This window comes from Sebastes umbrosus, unplaced genomic scaffold (assembly GCF_015220745.1).
Source record: "Sebastes umbrosus isolate fSebUmb1 unplaced genomic scaffold, fSebUmb1.pri scaffold_128_arrow_ctg1, whole genome shotgun sequence".
Lineage (NCBI taxonomy): Eukaryota > Metazoa > Chordata > Actinopteri > Perciformes > Sebastidae > Sebastes > Sebastes umbrosus.
In genome coordinates this window covers 51844-74977 of record NW_023618456.1, presented here as the reverse complement: position 1 = coordinate 74977, position 23134 = coordinate 51844, and the positions used below count along the sequence as shown (strand labels likewise).

The 23134-nt window shown below is 39.3% G+C and overlaps 1 protein-coding gene and 1 long non-coding RNA gene across 6 annotated transcripts in view; both read right to left on the bottom strand.

Moving 5' to 3' along the window:
- Nucleotides 1-2727: 2727 nt before the first annotated feature.
- LOC119484274 lies at nt 2728-4485 on the bottom strand. Its single transcript, XR_005205938.1, has 2 exons — nt 4066-4485; nt 2728-3989 (listed from the first exon to the last, which is right to left on the bottom strand). It is a non-coding gene; the product is annotated as an uncharacterized LOC119484274 (long non-coding RNA).
- Nucleotides 4486-5936: 1451 nt separating this feature from the next.
- The window catches only part of pex5lb (peroxisomal biogenesis factor 5-like b), a 49720-nt gene continuing 32522 nt past the window's right edge, over nt 5937-23134 (bottom strand). For 4 of the 5 annotated variants that reach the window (XM_037762980.1, XM_037762976.1, XM_037762977.1 and 1 more), the window contains 6 exons: nt 17894-18037; nt 17664-17734; nt 15720-15932; nt 14471-14636; nt 13190-13347; nt 5937-6798 (listed from right to left, as the gene is read on the bottom strand). In XM_037762980.1, the coding sequence (XP_037618908.1) occupies nt 6600-6798; nt 13190-13347; nt 14471-14636; nt 15720-15932; nt 17664-17734; nt 17894-18037 (951 nt within the window). In that variant the 3' untranslated portion in view covers nt 5937-6599. The remainder of the gene's footprint in view (nt 6799-13189; nt 13348-14470; nt 14637-15719; nt 15933-17663; nt 17735-17893; nt 18038-23134) is intronic. The other variant, XR_005205937.1, reaches the window with a different exon arrangement.

Sequence of the window (23134 nt, the reverse complement as noted above, 5' to 3'; positions counted from 1 at the left end):
GAGAGAACCCAGATGGAAGTACTTGTACTCGGTCTGAAGTGGTATCGGTGCATCACTACTGATAACCAATCAGTGATCAGTGAAACCTCCACCACGTTAACGGAGCGTCGGTAGCACCGGGTATCGATTTAAATCCAACAGGATCCCTTCATTCTTGACTCTGAAAACAGACTCAAGGTCACCTTACTGGCTTATTTCGCGGAGCTTTCAGCTGTGTCAAGCAGTCTCCACCAGCAGATGCGGTTGTCGTGACGATGGACATGTTGATCATGGATGTATAGAGAGAACTGGATCCAGCGTTGGAGGCGGGAAAAGTCTTTTTGGGCCCGCTGGCGTCAGGTGACGGACTCTGAGGTTGCAGCACCGCCGTTTCACCGCTACGGTCGTTGGCATCATGACCGGCGCTCTTCCTGGGGGGGGGTGCTCCTGATGTTTAAACTTCCTGAAGTTATGTCCCATTCTATCAATGAATGAACGGCTTAATGTCGGCAGGTTGTGTCCTCCATACTCTACCCCCCCCCCCTCTGTCTCCTGTTCTTCATTACGTCTTCTCTTTTGGACGTGTTTCTAAGCTGAGAGAGAAACGGAGTCTGTGTGTTGAACTGTAGATCTGTTGGTTACTGACGTTGAAAATGTATTTTCAGAATGTGAATGTTGTCTTTGTTAGAACAATAAAGCTTTGAAAATATGGGCCTTTCTGATTGTGCAAAAAAAATAAGTTTTCAGTCACTCGACCAAACAACGTGCCGAATATCAGCGCCCAGACGCCAGTAAAACGTCCTCCTGCAGAGAGACGACCAGACGCCAGTAAAACGTCCTCCTGCAGAGAGACGACCAGACGGCAGTAAAACGTCCTCCTGCAGAGAGACGACCAGACGCCAGTAAAACGTCCTCCTGCAGAGAGACGACCAGACGCCAGTAAAACGTCCTCCTGCAGAGAGACGACCAGACGCCAGTAAAACGTCCTCCTGCAGAGAGACGACCAGACGCCAGTAAAACGTCCTCCTGCAGAGAGACGACCAGACGCCAGTAAAACGTCCTCCTGCAGAGAGACGACCAGACGCCAGTAAAACGTCCTCCTGCAGAGAGACGACCAGACGCCGGACCAGGTCATAGAGGGCTCATAGAGGGGTCATAGAGGGGTCATAGAGGGCTCACCACAGCGACGACAACGCCAGCTCTAGATTATACTGATATATATATCTCATCCTCAGACGGTGACGTTTATCTCTCTGTTCAGCGTATTACATTCTTCTTCTTCTCTCCATCTTTAAAGGTAGAAACGTGACGACTCGTCTGTGAAGATCGACGACTCGGCTCTCTCGACGTGTTCAGGTGAGTCACACCTGCAGAATCAGTCAGAAACCAGGACCTGAACCCTGATCAGGTCCCTCTTAGGACCCTGAACCAGATCAGGATCAGATCCTCCTGAAGAGTTACATCATGATGACATCATCAGTGAACTTCCTCTCTATCTCTGCAGTGATTGGCTGACAGGCTGTTTAATTAATTCATTAATACACACACATTGAATTAATTAGACTTTATTAAAGATATTTGAGATGTTTGAAACAAACTCTCTTATTAGTTGAATAATAAATGAAGGGTTTTAATTAATAAGAATACATTTAAAAAGGTAGCAACTCTTTCAGCTTATTATTCCAACTCAGAACGGAGAAAGAAAAGAAAAACATCTCTGGAAAGAGTCAAAGTTTGTTTTTCCTTTAATACACTATAATACTATTCTATCTGATAATCCTGAATCTGTTATTCGACATCTAGAAGCTGAGATATTTAAACTTTAGACTCTTTATCTCTCAAAAAAAACGCTATCAAATTATCAGACAAAATCAGACATGTTAGGATGCAACAATCCCCAAAACCAGCCGGTGAGATCCTGGATGGACGGAACAGTGAACAGCTCCAGATCACAGCCTGATATCACAGAATCATGATGGGATGCAACGTGATGGTTTTAATGGTTTTAATGGTTTCAATGGTTTCAATGGTTTTAATGGTTTCAATGGTTTCAATGGTTTCAATGGTTTTAATGGTTTTGATGGTTTTGATGGTTTCAATGGTTTTAATGGTTTTAATGGTTTCAATGGTTTCAATGGTTTTAATGGTTTCAATGGTTTTAATGGTTTCAATGGTTTCAATGGTTTTAATGGTTTCAATGGTTTCAATGGTTTTAATGGTTTTAATGGTTTCAATGGTTTCAATGGTTTTAATGGTACATTTTGGTCCTTCAGGGTCTACACACTTTATTATAGACTTATTATAGGAGCGGAGGTCACTATTTAAATAAATACATTTAATAATTATAATGATTATAATCATATATAATTAATATGTTATTAATATTATTAATATAATTACACTTTAAATAAATACATTTAATAATTATAATCATATATAATTAATAATAATATGTAATTAATATAATTAATTATAATAATAATAAATTTATAACAATTTAAATAAAACTCTCACCCTAGTGAAAATTAACAGACAACATGATTGAAAAATTAATTAATAATAAATTGCTGCCCTCAAAATATGTTTTTAATCAGGTATTTATTGTTGACATGACGAGTCACATGACTTCAATCTCTGACTGATGATGTTTATTCTTCTTTCATCTCAGATCTGATGAATCATTATACTAAACAGAGGATGGATGATGTGATCTGTCTCAGGTCAGATTAACTCTCGTCAAGTGTCTCAGGTCAGATTAACTCTCATCAGGTGTCTCAGGTCAGATTAACTCTCATCAGGTGTCTCAGGTCAGATTAACTCTCGTCAGGTGTCTCAGGTCAGATTAACTCTCGTCAGGTGTCTCAGGTCAGATTAACTCTCGTCAGGTGTCTCAGGTCAGATTAACTCTCGTCAGGTGTCTCAGGTCAGATTAACTCTCGTCAGGTGTCTCAGGTCAGATTAACTCTCGTCAGGTGTCTCAGGTCAGATTAACTCTCGTCAAGTGTCTCAGGTCAGATTAACTCTCATCAGGTGTTGAAGTCAAAGAGAAACGACGACGGCGCCCTCCGCTGGCTGAAACCTTCATCTTCAGCTCCTCGTCTCTGAGTCCGACTCGGCAGAGATCACAAACATCAGACCAAATGAAACCATCACAGAGTTTCTTCAGGTTCTGCATCAGTTGTTTAATTTGTAAAATATCATCAGTTTACATATTGATTATTGATTATTGATCTGTACAGTCGTTTATATGAGAAACATTCACAACTAAAGGTAGAGACTAACTGCAAAGAGAAGATCAACCAATCAGCCAATCAGATTTCACGGCTCAGTTTGGTTCTTTAGAATTCAAATCTGCCCCCAAAGGATCAATAAAAGCAGAAAGCAGTCAGCGTTCTCTGCAGCCCGGTCCACGTTTCAGATTCAGGTTTGTGAATGTGAAGCTTCTTCAGCAGCAACATGTGAACAAAGAGCTCAACGGGCTGCAGATTCCAGATGTTTCAGAACCAAAAGAAACCTTTGTAGTTGTTAGTTTCATCGTTTAAAGGTTGTGTGAGTGTCTGCAGTACGTTTCTCTGTTTCAGCACGTTGGACTCTGGAACTAAACTAAACTAAAATCATTCAGCTAATCTTTAAATGAACCTTCAACCTGAACATTGCTCAGCTGGACTGACAGGAATAGATACTCGTTGATATTAAGGTTAAAATGTAATCTTTAATATAAATAGATTCACTACTTTAATCTCACTTTGACTAAATGTGTTATTCGTGTGTTTCCGTGCAGAGAAACTGAAGCCAGAAGATTCACCTGAGAGCCAACGACAGGAAGGAGGTGAGAACAAACAGACTTTCAAAATAAAACCACACTAAAGAACTAAAGAGAGACAACACAGAAAACAACAGTCCAGTTTTTAAAGAACAAAAGGTTCAGAGACACTCTGAGGACGCTCTGAGGAAGAAACCAGCAGCTGGAAGGTGTTGTTAGAGTTCTACCTGCAGCTGCTGGGATTCACCTGCAGGAGGCGACAGCGTGACGGACATCCCCACTCAGGTGTTGTTAGAGTTCTACCTGCAGCTGCTGGGATTCACCTGCAGGAGGCGACAGCGTGACGGACATCCCCACTCAGGTTTGACCTTTAATGCTCCTGGAAGGAGGCAGAGAGAGTTTTACATTCTGCAGCAGACGGGACGTTCCACGCTTTGCTCAACGGCACAAAGTCCTCTGATCATCAGCGGTGACGTTTTATGGCTTTAAAGGGTTTAAGGGAAGAAGGTGACGCAAATAGATCAGCTTAGAATCCATGTCGGTGACGGAGGTGAAGACGTCTAATGTTCTGTGTCACTCGTCGTGTTTCCATTCAGTTGTCAAGACAATTAACTTATTTATCACTCTTAAAGAGGAGAAACGTGTTTTTAATGTTTAACTCAGATAATGAGAAAAGTTAGTAGAGATGCACCGATACCCGATACCGATACCCAATACCGATACCCGATACCGATACCCGATACCGATACCAATACCCGATACCGATACCCGATACCGATACCAATACCCGATACCGATACCGATACCGATACCCGATACCGATACCAATACCCGATACCGATACCCGATACCGATACCCGATACGATACTGTGCTCAGGTACTCGTACTCGCAAAACGGCCGGGATCCCACCTCAGCTTGCGCACGAAGGCCCTCACTTTCATTGCACCACAGGGTTTAGCTTGCACCCTCTGACTCGTGCGTGAGTTAGACGCCTTGGTCCGTGTTTCAAGACGGGTCGGGTGGGCTGCAGACATCGCCGCAGACCCCTGGAGCCTTTTACGTGGGCCGAGCTGCGACGCGGTCGGGGTGCACTGAGGACAGTCCTCCTCGGTGGACGGTCCTCCTCGGTGGACAGTCGCACTGGGAGCAGCAAGCCCTTTGTCCACGGTGCGTTGAGGTCCGGGCGGGGAGCGCTGTAAAGCTGCGGCCACGATCCACCTTCGCCCCGAGCCTTTCCAAGCCGACCTAGAGCCGGTGGCGGCGCACCGCCTCGTCTGCGGGACTCCCCGGCCTGCCGTGTGTCACTCACACCCTCCAGCTGGCTGTTAACGAGGCTCTTTAGACACAGAGAAGTACTCGTATCGGTACTCGGTATCGGAGAGTACCCAAATGGAAGTACTAGTACTCGGTCTGAATGAAGTGATATCGGTGCATCACTAGAAGTTCTTACAGTTTTATACTCAAACATGTCAAACGATATTAATATAAATAATAACTCTGGTATTATGTTGAGAAGAATCATCGTATCATCTCCTCCAGTAGAGATCCAATCCCTTCATTAACAACTCGTCTCACTTTTCTTTCGTCCTGATGAAGAAGCAGTTTGTGTTAAAGATGGCCGACGGGCCGCCGTCTGTCAGGTGAGTAGAGTCTGCTTCAAATCTACCGTTGAACTTCATGTTGGTAAAAACACTGAAACGCTTCGTCCATCACCTCTGAGATCTGCAGTTATCTATCTATCTACCTATCTGTAAGAAGGGATATAAAGTGTTTCTCAGCGTATTAGAGGTCATTAGAGGTCAGTGTGAACACAAGCAGCAGAGAAACTCTTGTTTATCTCCACAGCATCAAGTCCAATAACTGTCACGCAACACTTCAGTGTAACAGGTGTAACAGGTGTAACAGGTATAACAGGTGTAACAGGTAAACATGGAGTTGAGTTTCTATCAGCAGCAGATCAACCCGTCTGTCTCCACGTATACAAATCTGTTTAAAAAGGGATATTTTGCTCGACGTTTTGGCTTCTCGTCCACACGCTAACGGAGTTTTGGGACGATCCACCATACATACCATAACGTTACCGCCGTACCATAACGTTACCTCCATACCATAACGTTACCACCATACCATAACGTTACCTCCATACCATAACGTTACCTGTCCATGACAGAGTTAGCGTGCAGCTTTAGCCGTTTTAGCGTGTGAGTGTAGACAGATTATTTGTATTAGTTTATTTTAGATATGTGTATACGTGTAGACGGAGCTGTGTTCAGGGCCTGAACAGAGGCTTCATACTCAAATATGATCACATGTAAAAGAGAGAACAAAGAGCTGTTGATGTGTTGAAATCAGAGGTTGACCTCTAAATCAGAGGTCGACCTCTAACGCAGCGTGTTGACCTCTAACACAGCGTGTTGACCTCTAACACAGCGTGTTGACCTCTAACGCAGCGTGTTGACCTCTAACGCAGCGTGTTGACCTCTAACACAGCGTGTTGACCTCTAACGCAGCGTGTTGACCTCTAACGCAGCGTGGTGCAGTGATGTAAAACGTTCAGTGCAGCCAGCCTGCTCTTTAAATGAACACTTGATAAACTCATATTCTGGACAGTTATTATGATATCATTATTAAAGCTGATCGTCTCTCCGTCGGCGGCGAGGCAACAGTTATAAACGGTGTTCGTACAGGAAGCTAAAGGGTTGTGCTGTTATATTGCAAAGGATTTTCCTGCAGCTGTCGTCGTCGTCTCTTTGGTTTCAAACCAAACTGTCCTCATCCAGCGTCTCCACCTCCGGTCCACTGTTTCTAGGAGACAACACGTCCTCTGAACGACCCCCGACACCGTCAGTCCACCGTCAGACGTCGCCCACGTCGAAGGCCCTCATCAGCAGGTCCAGGTCCCCGACGCTGGCAGCCTGGACCAGCTCGGGTTGGTCCATCATGGAGATGGCGATTCGCAGGGCGGCCCAGATGTTAGCCGACATCTGCTGATGGCTACAGCGCTGACTCTGCCTCTGCTGGTTCAATGCCGTCAGGAAGTTACTGACCGCCTCCCTGCAGGACCAGACCAGGACCAGGACCAGGTCAGACCAGGACCAGGACCACACAAACATACACACTACTGTAACCCCACATTTGGTATCGCTGTTGTTCTAGTCCTGAATGTGTCCTATAATCATTAGTGTTTTAGTCCTGAATGTGTCCTATAATCATTAGTGTTCTAGTCCTGAATGTGTCCTATAATCATTAGTGTTTTAGTCCTGAATGCGTCCTATAATCATTAGTGTTTTAGTCCTGAATGTGTCCTATAATCATTAGTGTTTTAGTCCTGAATGCGTCCTATAATCATTAGTGTTTTAGTCCTGAATGTGTCCTATAATCATTAGTGTTCTAGTCCTGAATGTGTCCTATAATCATTAGTGTTTTAGTCCTGAATGTGTCCTATAATCATTAGTGTTCTAGTCCTGAATGTGTCCTATAATCATTAGTGTTTTAGTCCTGAATGCGTCCTATAATCATTAGTGTTCTAGTCCTGAATGTGTCCTATAATCATTAGTGTTTTAGTCCTGAATGTGTCCTATAATCATTAGTGTTTTAGTCCTGAATGTGTCCTATAATCATTAGTGTTTTAGTCCTGAATGTGTCCTATAATCATTAGTGTTTTAGTCCTGAATGTGTCCTATAATCATTAGTGTTCTAGTCCTGAATGTGTCCTATAATCATTAGTGTTTTAGTCCTGAATGTGTCCTATAATCATTAGTGTTTTAGTCCTGAATGTGTCCTATAATCATTAGTGTTTTAGTCCTGAATGTGTCCTATAATCATTAGTGTTTTAGTCCTGAATGTGTCCTATAATCATTAGTGTTTAGTCCTGAATGTGTCCTATAATCATTAGTGTTTTAGTCCTGAATGCGTCCTATAATCATTAGTGTTCTAGTCCTGAATGTGTCCTATAATCATTAGTGTTTTAGTCCTGAATGTGTCCTATAATCATTAGTGTTTTAGTCCTGAATGTGTCCTATAATCATTAGTGTTCTAGTCCTGAATGTGTCCTATAATCATTAGTGTTTTAGTCCTGAATGCGTCCTATAATCATTAGTGTTTTAGTCCTGAATGCGTCCTATAATCATTAGTGTTTTAGTCCTGAATGCGTCCTATAATCATTAGTGTTTTAGTCCTGAATGCGTCCTATAATCATTAGTGTTTTAGTCCTGAATGCGTCCTATAATCATTAGTGTTCTAGTCCTGAATGCGTCCTATAATCATTAGTGTTTTAGTCCTGAATGTGTCCTATAATCATTAGTGTTCTAGTCCTGAATGCGTCCTATAATCATTAGTGTTTTAGTCCTGAATGCGTCCTATAATCATTAGTGTTCTAGTCCTGAATGTGTCCTATAATCATTAGTGTTTTAGTCCTGAATGTGTCCTATAATCATTAGTGTTCTAGCCCTGAATGTGTCCTATAATCATTAGTGTTTTAGTCCTGAATGTGTCCTATAATCATTAGTGTTTTAGTCCTGAATGTGTCCTATAATCATTAGTGTTTTAGTCCTGAATGTGTCCTATAATCATTAGTGTTCTAGTCCTGAATGCGTCCTATAATCATTAGTGTTTTAGTCCTGAATGCGTCCTATAATCATTAGTGTTTTAGTCCTGAATGCGTCCTATAATCATTAGTGTTTTAGTCCTGAATGTGTCCTATAATCATTAGTGTTTTAGTCCTGAATGCGTCCTATAAGCATTAGTGTTCTAGTCCTGAATGCGTCCTATAATCATTAGTGTTTTAGTCCTGAATGTGTCCTATAATCATTAGTGTTTTAGTCCTGAATGCGTCCTATAATCATTAGTGTTTTAGTCCTGAATGTGTCCTATAATCATTAGTGTTCTAGTCCTGAATGTGTCCTATAATCATTAGTGTTCTAGTCCTGAATGTGTCCTATAATCATTAGTGTTCTAGTCCTGAATGCGTCCTATAATCATTAGTGTTTTAGTCCTGAATGTGTCCTATAATCATTAGTGTTTTAGTCCTGAATGTGTCCTATAATCATTAGTGTTTTAGTCCTGAATGCGTCCTATAATCATTAGTGTTTTAGTCCTGAATGCGTCCTATAATCATTAGTGTTCTAGTCCTGAATGCGTCCTATAATCATTAGTGTTTTAGTCCTGAATGCGTCCTATAATCATTAGTGTTCTAGTCCTGAATGCGTCCTATAATCATTAGTGTTTTAGTCCTGAATGCGTCCTATAATCATTAGTGTTCTAGTCCTGAATGTGTCCTATAATCATTAGTGTTCTAGTCCTGAATGTGTCCTATAATCATTAGTGTTCTAGTCCTGAATGTGTCCTATAATCATTAGTGTTCTAGTCCTGAATGTGTCCTATAATCATTAGTGTTTTAGTCCTGAATGTGTCCTATAATCATTAGTGTTTTAGTCCTGAATGTGTCCTATAATCATTAGTGTTTTAGTCCTGAATGCGTCCTATAATCATTAGTGTTCTAGTCCTGAATGCGTCCTATAATCATTAGTGTTTTAGTCCTGAATGCGTCCTATAATCATTAGTGTTCTAGTCCTGAATGTGTCCTATAATCATTAGTGTTTTAGTCCTGAATGTGTCCTATAATCATTAGTGTTTTAGTCCTGAATGTGTCCTATAATCATTAGTGTTTTAGTCCTGAATGTGTCCTATAATCATTAGTGTTTTAGTCTTGAATGTGTCCTATAATCATTAGTGTTTTAGTCCTGAATGCGTCCTATAATCATTAGTGTTCTAGTCCTGAATGTGTCCTATAATCATTAGTGTTTTTAGTCCTGAATGTGTCCTATAATCATTAGTGTTTTAGTCTGAATGCGTCCTATAATCATTAGTGTTCTAGTCCTGAATGTGTCCTATAATCCATTAGTGTTTTAGTCCTGAATGCTCCTATAATCATTAGTGTTTTAGTCCTGAATGGTCCTATAATCATTAGTGTTTTAGTCCTGAATGTGTCTATAATCATAGTGTTTTAGTCCTGAATGTGTACTATAATCATTAGTGTTTTTAGTCCTGAATGTGTCCTATAATCATTAGTGTTTTAGTCCTGAATGTGTCCTATAATCATTAGTGTTCTAGTCCTGAATGGTTTCCTATAATCATTAGTGTTTTAGTCCTGAATGTGTCCTATAATCATTAGTGTTTTAGTCCTGAATGCGTCCTATAATCATTAGTGTTTAGTCCTGAATGCGTCCTATAATCATTAGTGTTTTAGTCCTGAATGCTGGTCCTATAATCATTAGTGTTTTAGTCCTGAATGCGTCCTATAATCATTAGTGTTCTAGTCCTGAATGCGTCCTATAATCATTAGTGTTCTAGTCCTGAATGCGTCCTATAATCATTAGTGTTTTAGTCCTGAATGTGTCCTATAATCATTAGTGGTTCTAGTCCTGAATGTGTCCTATAATCATTAGTGTTTTAGTCCTGAATGTGTCCTATAATCATTAGTGTTCTAGTCCTGAATGTGTCCTATAATCATTAGTGTTTTAGTCCTGAATGTGTCCTATAATCATTAGTGTTCTAGTCCTGAATGTGTCCTATAATCATTAGTGTTTTAGTCCTGAATGTGTCCTATAATCATTAGTGTTTTAGTCCTGAATGTGTCCTATAATCATTAGTGTTTTAGTCCTGAATGTGTCCTATAATCATTAGTGTTTTAGTCCTGAATGCGTCCTATAATCATTAGTGTTTTAGTCCTGAATGCGTCCTATAATCATTAGTGTTTTAGTCCTGAATGCGTCCTATAATCATTAGTGTTTTAGTCCTGAATGTGTCCTATAATCATTAGTGTTTTAGTCCTGAATGCGTCCTATAATCATTAGTGTTCTAGTCCTGAATGCTGTCCTATAATCATTAGTGTTTTAGTCCTGAATGTGTCCTATAATCATTAGTGTTTTAGTCCTGAATGCGTCCTATAATCATTAGTGGTTTAGTCCTGAATGTGTCCTATAATCATTAGTGTTTCTAGTCCTTGAATGTGTCCTATAATCATTAGTGTTTCTAGTCCTGAATGTGTCCTATAATCATTAGTGTTCTAGTCCTGAATGTGTTCCTATAATCATTAGTGTTTAGTCCTGAATGTGTCCTATAATCATTAGTGTTTTAGTCCTGAATGTGTCCTATAATCATTAGTGTTTTAGTCCTGAATGCGTCCTATAATCATTAGTGTTTTAGTCCTGAATGCTGTCCTATATCATTAGTGTTTAGTCCTGAATGCTGTCCTATAATCATTAGTGTTTTAGTCCTGAATGTGTCCTATAATCATTAGTGTTCTAGTCCTGAATGTGTCCTATAATCATTAGTGTTTTAGGTCCTGAATGTGTCCTATAATCATTAGTGTTTTAGTCCTGAATGTGTCCTATAATCATTAGTGTTCTAGTCCTGAATGTGTCCTATAATCATTAGTGTTCTAGTCCTGAATGTGTCCTATAATCATTAGTGTTCTAGTCCTGAATGTGTCCTATAATCATTAGTGTTTTAGTCCTGAATGTGTCCTATAATCATTAGTGTTTTAGTCCTGAATGTGTCCTATAATCATTAGTGTTATAGTCCTGAATGCGTCCTATAATCAGTAGTGTTTTAGTCCTGAATGCGTCCTATAATCATTAGTGTTTTAGTCCTGAATGGTGTCCTATAAGTCATTAGTGTTCTAGTCCTGGAATGTGTCCTATAATCATTAGTGTTCTAGTCCTGAATGTGTCCTATAATCATTAGTGTTTTAGGCCTGAATGTGTCCTATAATCATTAGTGGTTTGAATTCTATTATTAGTGTTTTAGTCTTGAATGTGTCCTATAATCATTAGTGTTTTAGTCCTGAATGCGTCCTATAATCATTAGTGTTCTAGTCCTGAATGTGTCCTATAATCATTAGTGTTTTAGTCTTGAATGTGTCCTATAATCATTAGTGTTTTAGTCCTGAATGCGTCCTATAATCATTAGTGTTCTAGTCCTGAATGTGTCCTATAATCATTAGTGTTTTAGTCCTGAATGCATCCTATAATCATTAGTGTTTTAGTCCTGAATGCGTCCTATAATCATTAGTGTTTTAGTCCTGAATGCGTCCTATAATCATTAGTGTTTTAGTCCTGAATGTGTCCTATAATCATTAGTGTTTTAGTCCTGAATGTGTCCTATAATCATTAGTGTTTTAGTCCTGAATGTCCTATAATCATTAGTGTTCTAGTCCTGAATGCGTCCTATAATCATTAGTGTTTTAGTCCTGAATGTGTCCTATAATCATTAGTGTTTTAGTCCTGAATGTGTCCTATAATCATTAGTGTTTTAGTCCTGAATGTGTCCTATAATCATTAGTGTTATAGTCCTGAATGTGTCCTATAATCATTAGTGTTTTAGTCCTGAATGTGTCCTATAATCATTAGTGTTCTAGTCCTGAATGTGTCCTATAATCATTAGTGTTTTAGTCCTGAATGTGTCCTATAATCATTAGTGTTTTAGTCCTGAATGTGTCCTATAATCATTAGTGTTTTAGTCCTGAATGTGTCCTAATAATCATTAGTGTTCTAGTCCTGAATGTGTCCTATAATCATTAGTGTTTAGTCCTGAATGTGTCCTATAATCATTAGTGTTTTAGTCCTGAATGTGTCCTATAATCATTAGTGTTTTAGTCCTGAATGCTGTCCTATAATCATTAGTGTTTTAGTCCTGAATGTGTCCTATAATCATTAGTGTTCTAGTCCTGAATGTGTCCTATAATCATTAGTGTTTTAGTCTGAATGTGTCCTATAATCATTAGTGTTTTAGTCCTGAATGTGTCCTATAATCATTAGTGTTTTAGTCCTGAATGTGTCCTATAATCATTAGTGTTTTAGTCCTGAATGTGTCCTATAATCATTAGTGTTTTAGTCCTGAATGTGTCCTATAATCATTAGTGTTTTAGTCCTGAATGTGTCCTATAATCATTAGTGTTTTAGTCCTGAATGTGTCCTATAATCATTAGTGTTTTAGTCCTGAATGTGTCCTATAATCATTAGTGTTCTAGTCCTGAATGTGTCCTATAATCATTAGTGTTTTAGTCCTGAATGTGTCCTATAATCATTAGTGTTTTAGTCCTGAATGTGTCCTATAATCATTAGTGTTTTAGTCCTGAATGTGTCCTATAATCATTAGTGTTCTAGTCCTGAATGTGTCCTATAATCATTAGTGTTTTAGTCCTGAATGTGTCCTATAATCATTAGTGTTTTAGTCCTGAATGTGTCCTATAATCATTAGTGTTTTAGTCCTGAATGTGTCCTATAATCATTAGTGTTTTAGTCTTGAATGTGTCCTGTAATCATTAGTGTTCTAGTCCTGAATGTGTCCTATAATCATTAGTGTTTTAGTCCTGAATGTGTCCTATAATCATTAGTGTTCTAGCCCTGAATGTATTCTCAGGTGAGACAGCTGGTGGAGTTACCTGTGAGCTCCCAGGTTGATGCAGCTGATCCCCAGGTTGTATCTGGACCGGATGAATCCGGGCTGCAGCTCCAGAGCTCTGGTGTACGCCTCCACCGCCTCCTCACTGCGGTCTCCGTTCGCCAGCGTTGCACCCAGACGGTTCCACAGCAGGTAGTCCTGAAGAGACAAACAGGAAGGTAACGCTGCCATGACATCATCAGACCACAGCCAGGTTAAGGGTCCGACTGAAGATCGCCCACTTAGTGGTCCAACATGGTTCCCTTTGATTCTCACACCTGAAGCTGACATGACCATTTATGACAAACTATACTACCACTTTTTTTACTTTATTCGACATACTATACTAAACTTGAACTCCCTCGTGATCAATAAAGTTACTATCTATCTATCTATACTATGACTTTTTTATCACTTTTTTCGACATATTATGCTATCGACATACTATTCCACATACTATACTATGACTTTTTTTTTATAAAAAAGTTCGACATATTATAAAATGACTTTTTTTTCCATAACATTTTTCGACATACTATACTATTATGTATTATACTATTACTGTTATGCCGACGATACACAGGTCTACATTTCAACAAAACCCACCGCTGCCCTGCCACCCTACGACTTTTGTTTGTAAAAGTTTTCTTCATATTATACTATGACTTTTTTCTAGTGAAATTTTTCAACATACTATACTATGACTTTTTGTAATGAAATTCTTCAACTTACTTACTTAATGACTTTTTTGGGTGAAATTCTTCAACTTACTAAACTATGACTTTTTTTGGTGAAATTCTTCGACTTACTAAACCATGACTTTTTTTGGTGAAATTCTTCGACTTACTAAACCATGACTTTTTTTGGTGAAATTCTTCGACTTACTAAACCATGACTTTTTTTGGTGAAATTTTTCGACATACTATACTATGACTTTTTGTAATGAAAGTATTCGACAAACAATATAATGACTTTTTTTCATGACATTATTCGACATACTAAACTATGACTTTTTTTTCCATAACATTTTTCGACATACCATACTATGACTTTTTTTATAAAAATTTTGACATACTATACTATGACTTTTTTTGGTGAAATTATCCGAAATACTATACTATGACTTTTTTTTCTAAACATTTTCGACTTACTAAACTATGACTTTTTTTGGTGAAATTCTTCGACATACTATACTATGACTTTTTGTAATGACATTTTCCACATACTATACTATGACACACATATGTATTTTTATACATGTGTGTGTGTGTGTGTGTGTTACCTGTGGTCTGACGGACAGCGCTGCAGTGAAAGCCTCCACAGCTCTGTTGAAGTCAGAGCCGAGGTTGAAGAGGACCCCGAGTCCAGTCTGCAGGTCTGGATCCACACAGTCCAGATTCAACAGAGCCGCATCCTGGAAGAGAAGCAGGACGTCCTGCAGCTCAGACCTACACACACACACACACACACACACACACACACACACACCTCCTTTAATGCTACAAGCTAATGCTAAATGTGTTGAAGTCTCTCAACAATCAAGCTCAGTTTAAAAAGTCTGTTACAGCTTTAGCAGAGAAGTCTCCTACAACTCCCAGAGATCATTGCAAGAACTGTCCAATCAGAGAGATTCAGACCACGACGTCAGAGGTTCTGATCTTCGTAAAACTTGCTGGATGAATTCAGAAATTTAAATCAAGCGCTCTGATGTCACAGGTCTGATGTCACAGCTCTGAATGTCACAGGTCTGATGTCACAGGTCTGAATGTCACAGCTCCGAAGTCACAGCTCTGATGTCACAGCTCTGGTGTCACAGCTCTGATGTCACAGCTCTGATGTCACAGCTCTGATGTCACAGCTCCGAAGTCACAGCTCTGGTGTCACAGCTCTGATGTCACAGCTCTGATGTCACAGCTCCGAAGTCACAGCTCTGATGTCACAGCTCTGGTGTCACAGCTCTGATGTCACAGCTCTGATGTCACAGCTCTGATGTCACAGCTCCGAAGTCACAGCTCCGGTGTCACAGCTCTGATGTCACAGCTCTGATGTCACAGCTCCGAAGTCACAGTTCTGATGTCACAGCTCTGGTGTCACAGCTCTGATGTCACAGCTCTGGTGTCACAGGTCTGATGTCACAGCTCCGGTGTCACAGCTCCGGTGTCACAGCTCCGGTGTCACAGGTCTGATGTCACAGCTCTGGTGTCACAGCTCTGGTGTCACAGCTCTGATGTCACAGCTCTGGTGTCACAGGTCTGATGTCACAGCTCTGGTGTCACAGGTCTGATGTCACAGCTCTGGTGTCACAGCTCTGGTGTCACAGCTCTGGTGTCACAGGTCTGATGTCACAGCTCTGGTGTCACAGGTCTGATGTCACAGCTCTGGTGTCACAGGTCTGATGTCACAGCTCTGAAGTCACAGCTCTGGATGGAGTCGTCTCCATAGCGACGGCAGCTGAGACTCATGGGTACTGTAGCATTTAGACCAAACTAAACAACAAACAAACAAACCTGACGTCCCTCAGGTGTTCGTACCTGGCCGGCGTGGAGGTGTGGGGGCCCCTGCGAGGCGTGGCCGGGGAGCCCCGTAGCGGGCTCCTGCGGTCCAGGACCAGGTGTTTGTATCGGGGGTTGTGGCTGATCCAGCGTCGCAGAGCGTCGCAGGCCTCCCGCTGCACGCCGCTGTTGGTGAAGCTGACAGCGAGCGCCATGAGAGCCGGCAGGTTGTTGGGGCGGAGCTCCAGACACCTGCACACAGGTGATACATGTTAGCTTAGCATCAGGTGATACATGTTAGCTTAGCATCAGGTGATACATGTTAGCTTAGCAGCAGGTGATATACGTTAGCTTAGCATCAGGTGATACATGTTAGCTTAGCATCAGGTGATATACGTTAGCTTAGCATCAGGTGATACACGTTAGCTTAGCATCAGGTGATATACGTTAGCTTAGCATCAGGTGATACACGTTAGCTTAGCATCAGGTGATACACGTTAGCTTAGCATCAGGTGATATACGTTAGCTTAGCATCAGGTGATACATGTTAGCTTAGCAGCAGGTGATATACGTTAGCTTAGCAGCAGGTGATATACGTTAGCTTAGCAGCAGGTGATACATGTTAGCTTAGCATCAGGTGATACACGTTAGCTTAGCAGCAGGTGATATACGTTAGCTTAGCAGCAGGTGATACATGTTAGCTTAGCATCAGGTGATACACGTTAGCTTAGCATCAGGTGATACACGTTAGCTTAGCATCAGGTGATACACGTTAGCTTAGCATCAGGTGATATACGTTAGCTTAGCATCAGGTGATACACGTTAGCTTAGCATCAGGTGATATACGTTAGCTTAGCATCAGGTGATACATGTTAGCTTAGCAGCAGGTGATATACGTTAGCTTAGCATCAGGTGATACATGTTAGCTTAGCAGCAGGTGATATACGTTAGCTTAGCATCAGGTGATACATGTTAGCTTAGCATCAGGTGATACATGTTAGCTTAGCAGCAGGTGATACATGTTAGCTTAGCAGCAGGTGATACATGTTAGCTTAGCAGCAGGTGATACACGTTAGCTTAGCATCAGGTGATACATGTTAGCTTAGCATCAGGTGATATACGTTAGCTTAGCATCAGGTGATACATGTTAGCTTAGCATCAGGTGATACATGTTAGCTTAGCATCAGGTGATACATGTTAGCTTAGCAGCAGGTGATACATGTTAGCTTAGCATCAGGTGATACATGTTAGCTTAGCAGCAGGTGATACATGTTAGCTTAGCATCAGGTGATATACGTTAGCTTAGCATCAGGTGATATACGTTAGCTTAGCAGCAGGTGATATACGTTAGCTTAGCATCAGGTGATACATGTTAGCTTAGCATCAGGTGATATATGTTAGCTTAGCATCAGGTGATATACGTTAGCTTAGCATCAGGTGATACATGTTAGCTTAGCATCAGGTGATATACGTTAGCTTAGCATCAGGTGATACACGTTAGCTTAGCAGCAGGTGATATACGTTAGCTTAGCATCAGGTGATATACGTTAGCTTAGCATCAGGTGATATACGTTAGCTTAGCATCAGGTGATACATGTTAGCTTAGCATCAGGTGATACATGTTAGCTTAGCATCAGGTGATACATGTTAGCTTAGCATCAGGTGATATACGTTAGCTTAGCATCAGGTGATACACGTTAGCTTAGCAGCAGGTGATATACGTTAGCTTAGCATCAGGTGATATACGTTAGCTTAGCATCAGGTGATATACGTTAGCTTAGCATCAGGTGATACATGTTAGCTTAGCATCAGGTGATACATGTTAGCTTAGCATCAGGTGATACATGTTAGCTTAGCATCAGGTGATATACGTTAGCTTAGCAGCAGGTGATATACGTTAGCTTAGCATCAGGTGATACATGTTAGCTTAGCATCAGGTGATATACGTTAGCTTAGCAGCAGGAAGACAACAGGAAGTCTGACCTCTGCAGGGACACGATGGCGGCCTGTTCGTTCTCGTTCTCAGCCTGAGTCGTCCCTAACACCTGCCACGCCTGAAAACACAGAAGAAGAGTTTGACTTCCTGCAGTGACATTAAAGCTGCAGTAGGTAACACGTCTTTAGCATCATTGGGCAGACATCCCATAATAACCTTTCAGCATATTGTAATTCAAGTGTTCTGAGAGGAAACTAGACCTCTGCTCCCCCCTCACCTCAGAGTCCTGCGGGTCCTGCAGGATGGCGGCCTCCAGCAGCAGGACGGCGGCGTTCAGGTCTCCCTCCCGAGCTTTCTCCTGACCCTCGGCGAAGGCGCTGGGCCAGTCCCGGTACGGGTTGTTGGTGTTGAAGAAGTAGACCTGTAGAGACAAAACACCATCAGACCACCAGACCACCAGACCACCAGATCACCAGACCACCAGACCACCAGACCATAATATTTAGTATTATAATATTTAGTATTATAATATTTAATATTTAGTATTATAATATTTAGTATTATAATATTCAGTATTATAATATTTAATGTTATAATATTTAATATTTAGTATTATAATATTTAATGTTATAATATTTAATATTTAATGTTATAATATTTATTATTATAATATTTAATGTTATAATATTTAATATGTAGTATTATAATATTTAATGTTATAATATTTAATGTTTAATGTTATAATATTTAGTATTATAATATTTAATGTTATAATATTTAATATTATAATATTTAATGTTATAATATTTAATATTTAGTATTATCATATTTAATGTTATAATATTTAATATTTAATGTTATAATATTTAGTATTATAATATTTAGTATTATAATATTTAATGTTATAATATTTAATATTTAGTATTATAATATTTAATGTTATAATATTTAATATTTAATGTTATCATATTTAGTATTATAATATTTAATGTTATAATATTTAGTATTATAATATTTAATGTTATAATATTTAATATTTAGTATTATAATATTTAATGTTATAATATTTAATATTTAGTATTATAATATTTAATGTTATAATATTTAATATTTAGTATTATAATATTTAATGTTATAATATTTAATATTTAATGTTATAATATTTAGTATTATAATATTTAATGTTTAATGTTATAATATTTAGTATTGTACTATTTAGTATTATAATATTTAATGTTATAATATTTAGTATTATAATATTTAATGTTTAATGTTATAATATTTAGTATTGTACTATTTAGTATTATAATATTTAATGTTATAATATTTAATGTTATAATATTTAATGTTTAATGTTATAATATTTAGTATTATAATATTTAATGTTATAATATTTAATATTATAATATTTAATGTTATAATATTTAATATTTAGTATTATCATATTTAATGTTATAATATTTAATATTTAATGTTATAATATTTAGTATTATAATATTTAGTATTATAATATTTAATGTTATAATATTTAATATTTAGTATTATAATATTTAATGTTATAATATTTAATATTTAATGTTATCATATTTAGTATTATAATATTTAATGTTATAATATTTAGTATTATAATATTTAATGTTATAATATTTAATATTTAGTATTATAATATTTAATGTTATAATATTTAATATTTAGTATTATAATATTTAATGTTATAATATTTAATATTTAATGTTATAATATTTAGTATTATAATATTTAATGTTTAATGTTATAATATTTAGTATTGTACTATTTAGTATTATAATATTTAATGTTATAATATTTAATGTTATAATATTTAATATTATAATATTTAATATTTAGTGTTATCATATTTAATGTTATAATATTTAATATTTAGTACTATCATATTTAATGTTATAATATTTAATATTTAATGTTATAATATTTAGTATTATAATATTTAATATTTAGTATTATAATATTTAATGTTATAATATTTAATATTTAATGTTATAATATTTAGTATTATAATATTTAATGTTATACCAGGGTTCTTTAAATTGAATCTCTCTTTAAGGTTCATTCAGAACAGATCAAACATGTGAGATTAGTTCCTGATGAACTATTTGAATGGACAGAGAGCTCGACTATATTTACATCAACAGAAGAAGAAATGAGGGGATGAGTAAACCGCTCACGAAGAAGCGGTTTGATAACGTGCCGACATCTGTCGCCGCGGTGATGTAACACCTGAGCGGAGGAGGGATTACTGTTCAGAGGATTAAAACTACAGATTAATGCTGACAAACATCCATCCCAGTCATAATCTGTCATTATTCATAATAACTCCAGTCTACTAACTATAAAAAGACTTCAAGAGAGAGAAATGCATCCTGACATTCTGATTTATTGGGATTGTTTTTAAAGGGACTGTTCGTAAGAATCAGAAATTGGTTGTAAAAGCGACAACTGTGGCCGTTAAGTCAACGAAAGTCAGCGTGCTGTTGCTCGCGCTCGCCCGTGTGCACGCGCTACCTGAATGTGAGCGAGCATTGGTCAAAACGGTGAGGAGACACACGTCAGCTAAAAGCACAATATCAGTTAGCTGACCAGACCAAGGTCTCTCCATGAATCAATGCTGATCCTAGTGTTGGCTTTTCCCGCCTCAGCCTCCCGACCGCGGCCGGAGGGAACGGGGGAGACGCCGGAGTTTTGGTCGGAGACGATAACGTTTCTCTCTGCGGAGCCCCGTCACTTCACAAGACACGGGAAACCTCTGTTGGTCTGGAGGAGCTGCAGCAGTTATTTCTGCACAAACGTCCACTGAACATTCACGAGATATTCTCAGAGCTAAACTAACTCTTCTGCAGTGTGGAGTGAGCAGCATGCACGTGAGAGGTGGAGAGAGAGAGAGAAGGAGCGTGGTGTGTGAGTGAAGGCAGGCAGAGGAGCAGAGGAGCAGAGGAGCAGAGACTCCGGTCCTGGAGACCAAAGCTACGGTCTCCCCCGCGTCCTCCGACCGCGGCCAACACTGTTTAACAGCTTCACTAGATACAACCAAGAGGTTTTGGTGCTTCACTGGAGTTTGTGTTGGAGTCTGAGTCTGAACAGCGGAGACACACGAGAGACCATGAGACACACGAGAGACCATGAGACACACGAGAGACCATGAGACACCGACCAGCAATGATTTATACCTGGAAGAAGTTACAAACTGTCCCTTTAACTGTTTTACCTCTAGACCATGAAGGGAACCAGATGAATCTTACACTTCTAGGGACTTTTACTTTGTAAAATCTCTAAATGAATCCAGTAAGAATGTTTGATTTCCAGCATGTATGTAGTCAGAGATGTCCTGAGGTCATATATCAGGATCAGTGTCAGGAAGTCTTGATTACATTGATTATCCAGCAACCCAGAAATCAAAGAATAAAGACATTTCCCTCACAGATTAGTGGGGTAGTTTTCTTTTTAATTTATAATGTTTTATACTTCTGGTGAATATAATCCATCAATCTGATTTCCATAGATGTATTTAGTATACACAGTTCCCTTTGTTAACACCTTATTTTGAAAAGCGGACGTAGTCACACGTGTCTACTTCCTCTAACTTCTCCAAGGTGGTCTCTAGCTCTCCCGTCAGCTCCGTTCTCTTTATCCATCCATGGTCAGCTCCATCGGGGCCGTTTCAATGCAGAGAACACAGATGTCAGTATCTGGGTGCTCTACAGTCGTAGCGTCGGCCCATTTGACCATGGAGACGAGAGCGACGGCCGGCTCCACCACCAGGTTACCTCCATACCATAACGTTACCTACATACCATAACGTTACCACCATACCATAACGTTACCTCCATACCATAACGTTACCACCATACCATAACGTTACCTCCATACCATAACGTTACCACCATACCATAATGTTACCTCCATACCATAACGTTACCTCCATACCATAACGTTACCACCATACCATAACATTACCGCCATACCATAACGTTACCACCATACCATAACGTTACCTCCATACTATAACGTTACCTCCATACCATAACGTTACCTCCATACCATAACGTTACCGCCATACCATAACGTTACCTCCATACCATAACGTTACCTCCATACTATAACGTTACCACCATACCATAACGTTACCTCCATACCATAACGTTACCTCCATACCATAACGTTACCTCCATACCATAACGTTACCGCCATACCATAACGTTACCTACATACCATAACGTTACCGCCGTACCATAACGTTACCACCGTACCATAACGTTACCGCCGTACCATAACGTTACCTCCATACCATAACGTTACCACCATACCATAACGTTACCGCCGTACCATAACGTTACCGCCATACCATAACGTTACCACCATACCATAACGTTACCGCCGTACCATAACGTTACCGCCGTACCATAACGTTACCACCATACCATAACGTTACCTCTACATAACGTTACCACCATAGCATAACGTTACCTCCATACCATAACATTACCACCATACCATAACGTCACCACCATACCATAACGTTACCACCATACCATAACGTTACCTCCGTACCATAACGTTACCGCCGTACCATAACGTTACCACCATACCATAACGTTACCTCCGTACCATAACGTTACCACCATACCATAACGTTACCTCCGTACCATAACGTTACCACCATACCATAACGTTACCTCCGTACCATAACGTTACCGCCGTACCATAACGTTACCACCATACCATAACGTTACCTCCGTACCATAACGTTACCGCCGTACCATAACGTTACCTCTATACCATAACGTTACCACCATACCATAACGTTACCACCATACCATAACGTTACCTCCATACCATAACGTTACCTCCATACCACAACGTTACCACCATACCACAACGTTACCTCCATACCACAACGTTACCTCCATACCATAACGTTACCACCATACCATAACGTTACCACCATACCATAACGTTACCTCCATACCATAACGTTACCTCCATACCATAACGTTACCACCATACCATAACGTTACCACCATACCATAACGTTACCTCCATACCATAACGTTACCTCCATACCATAACGTTACCTCCATACCATAACGTTACCTCCATACCATAACGTTACCTCCATACCATAACGTTACCTCCATACCATAACGTTACCTCCATACCATAACGTTACCACCATACCATAACGTTACCTCCATACCATAACGTTACCTCCATACCATAACGTTACCTCCATACCATAACGTTACCACCATACCATAACGTTACCTCCATACCATAACGTTACCTCCATACCATAACGTTACCTCCATACCATAACGTTACCACCATACCATAACGTTACCACCATACCATAACGTTACCACCATACCATAACGTTACCACCATACCATAACGTTACCTCCATACCATAACGTTACCGCCATACCATAACGTTACCTCCATACCATAACGTTACCTGTCCGTGACAGAGTTAGCATGCAGCTTT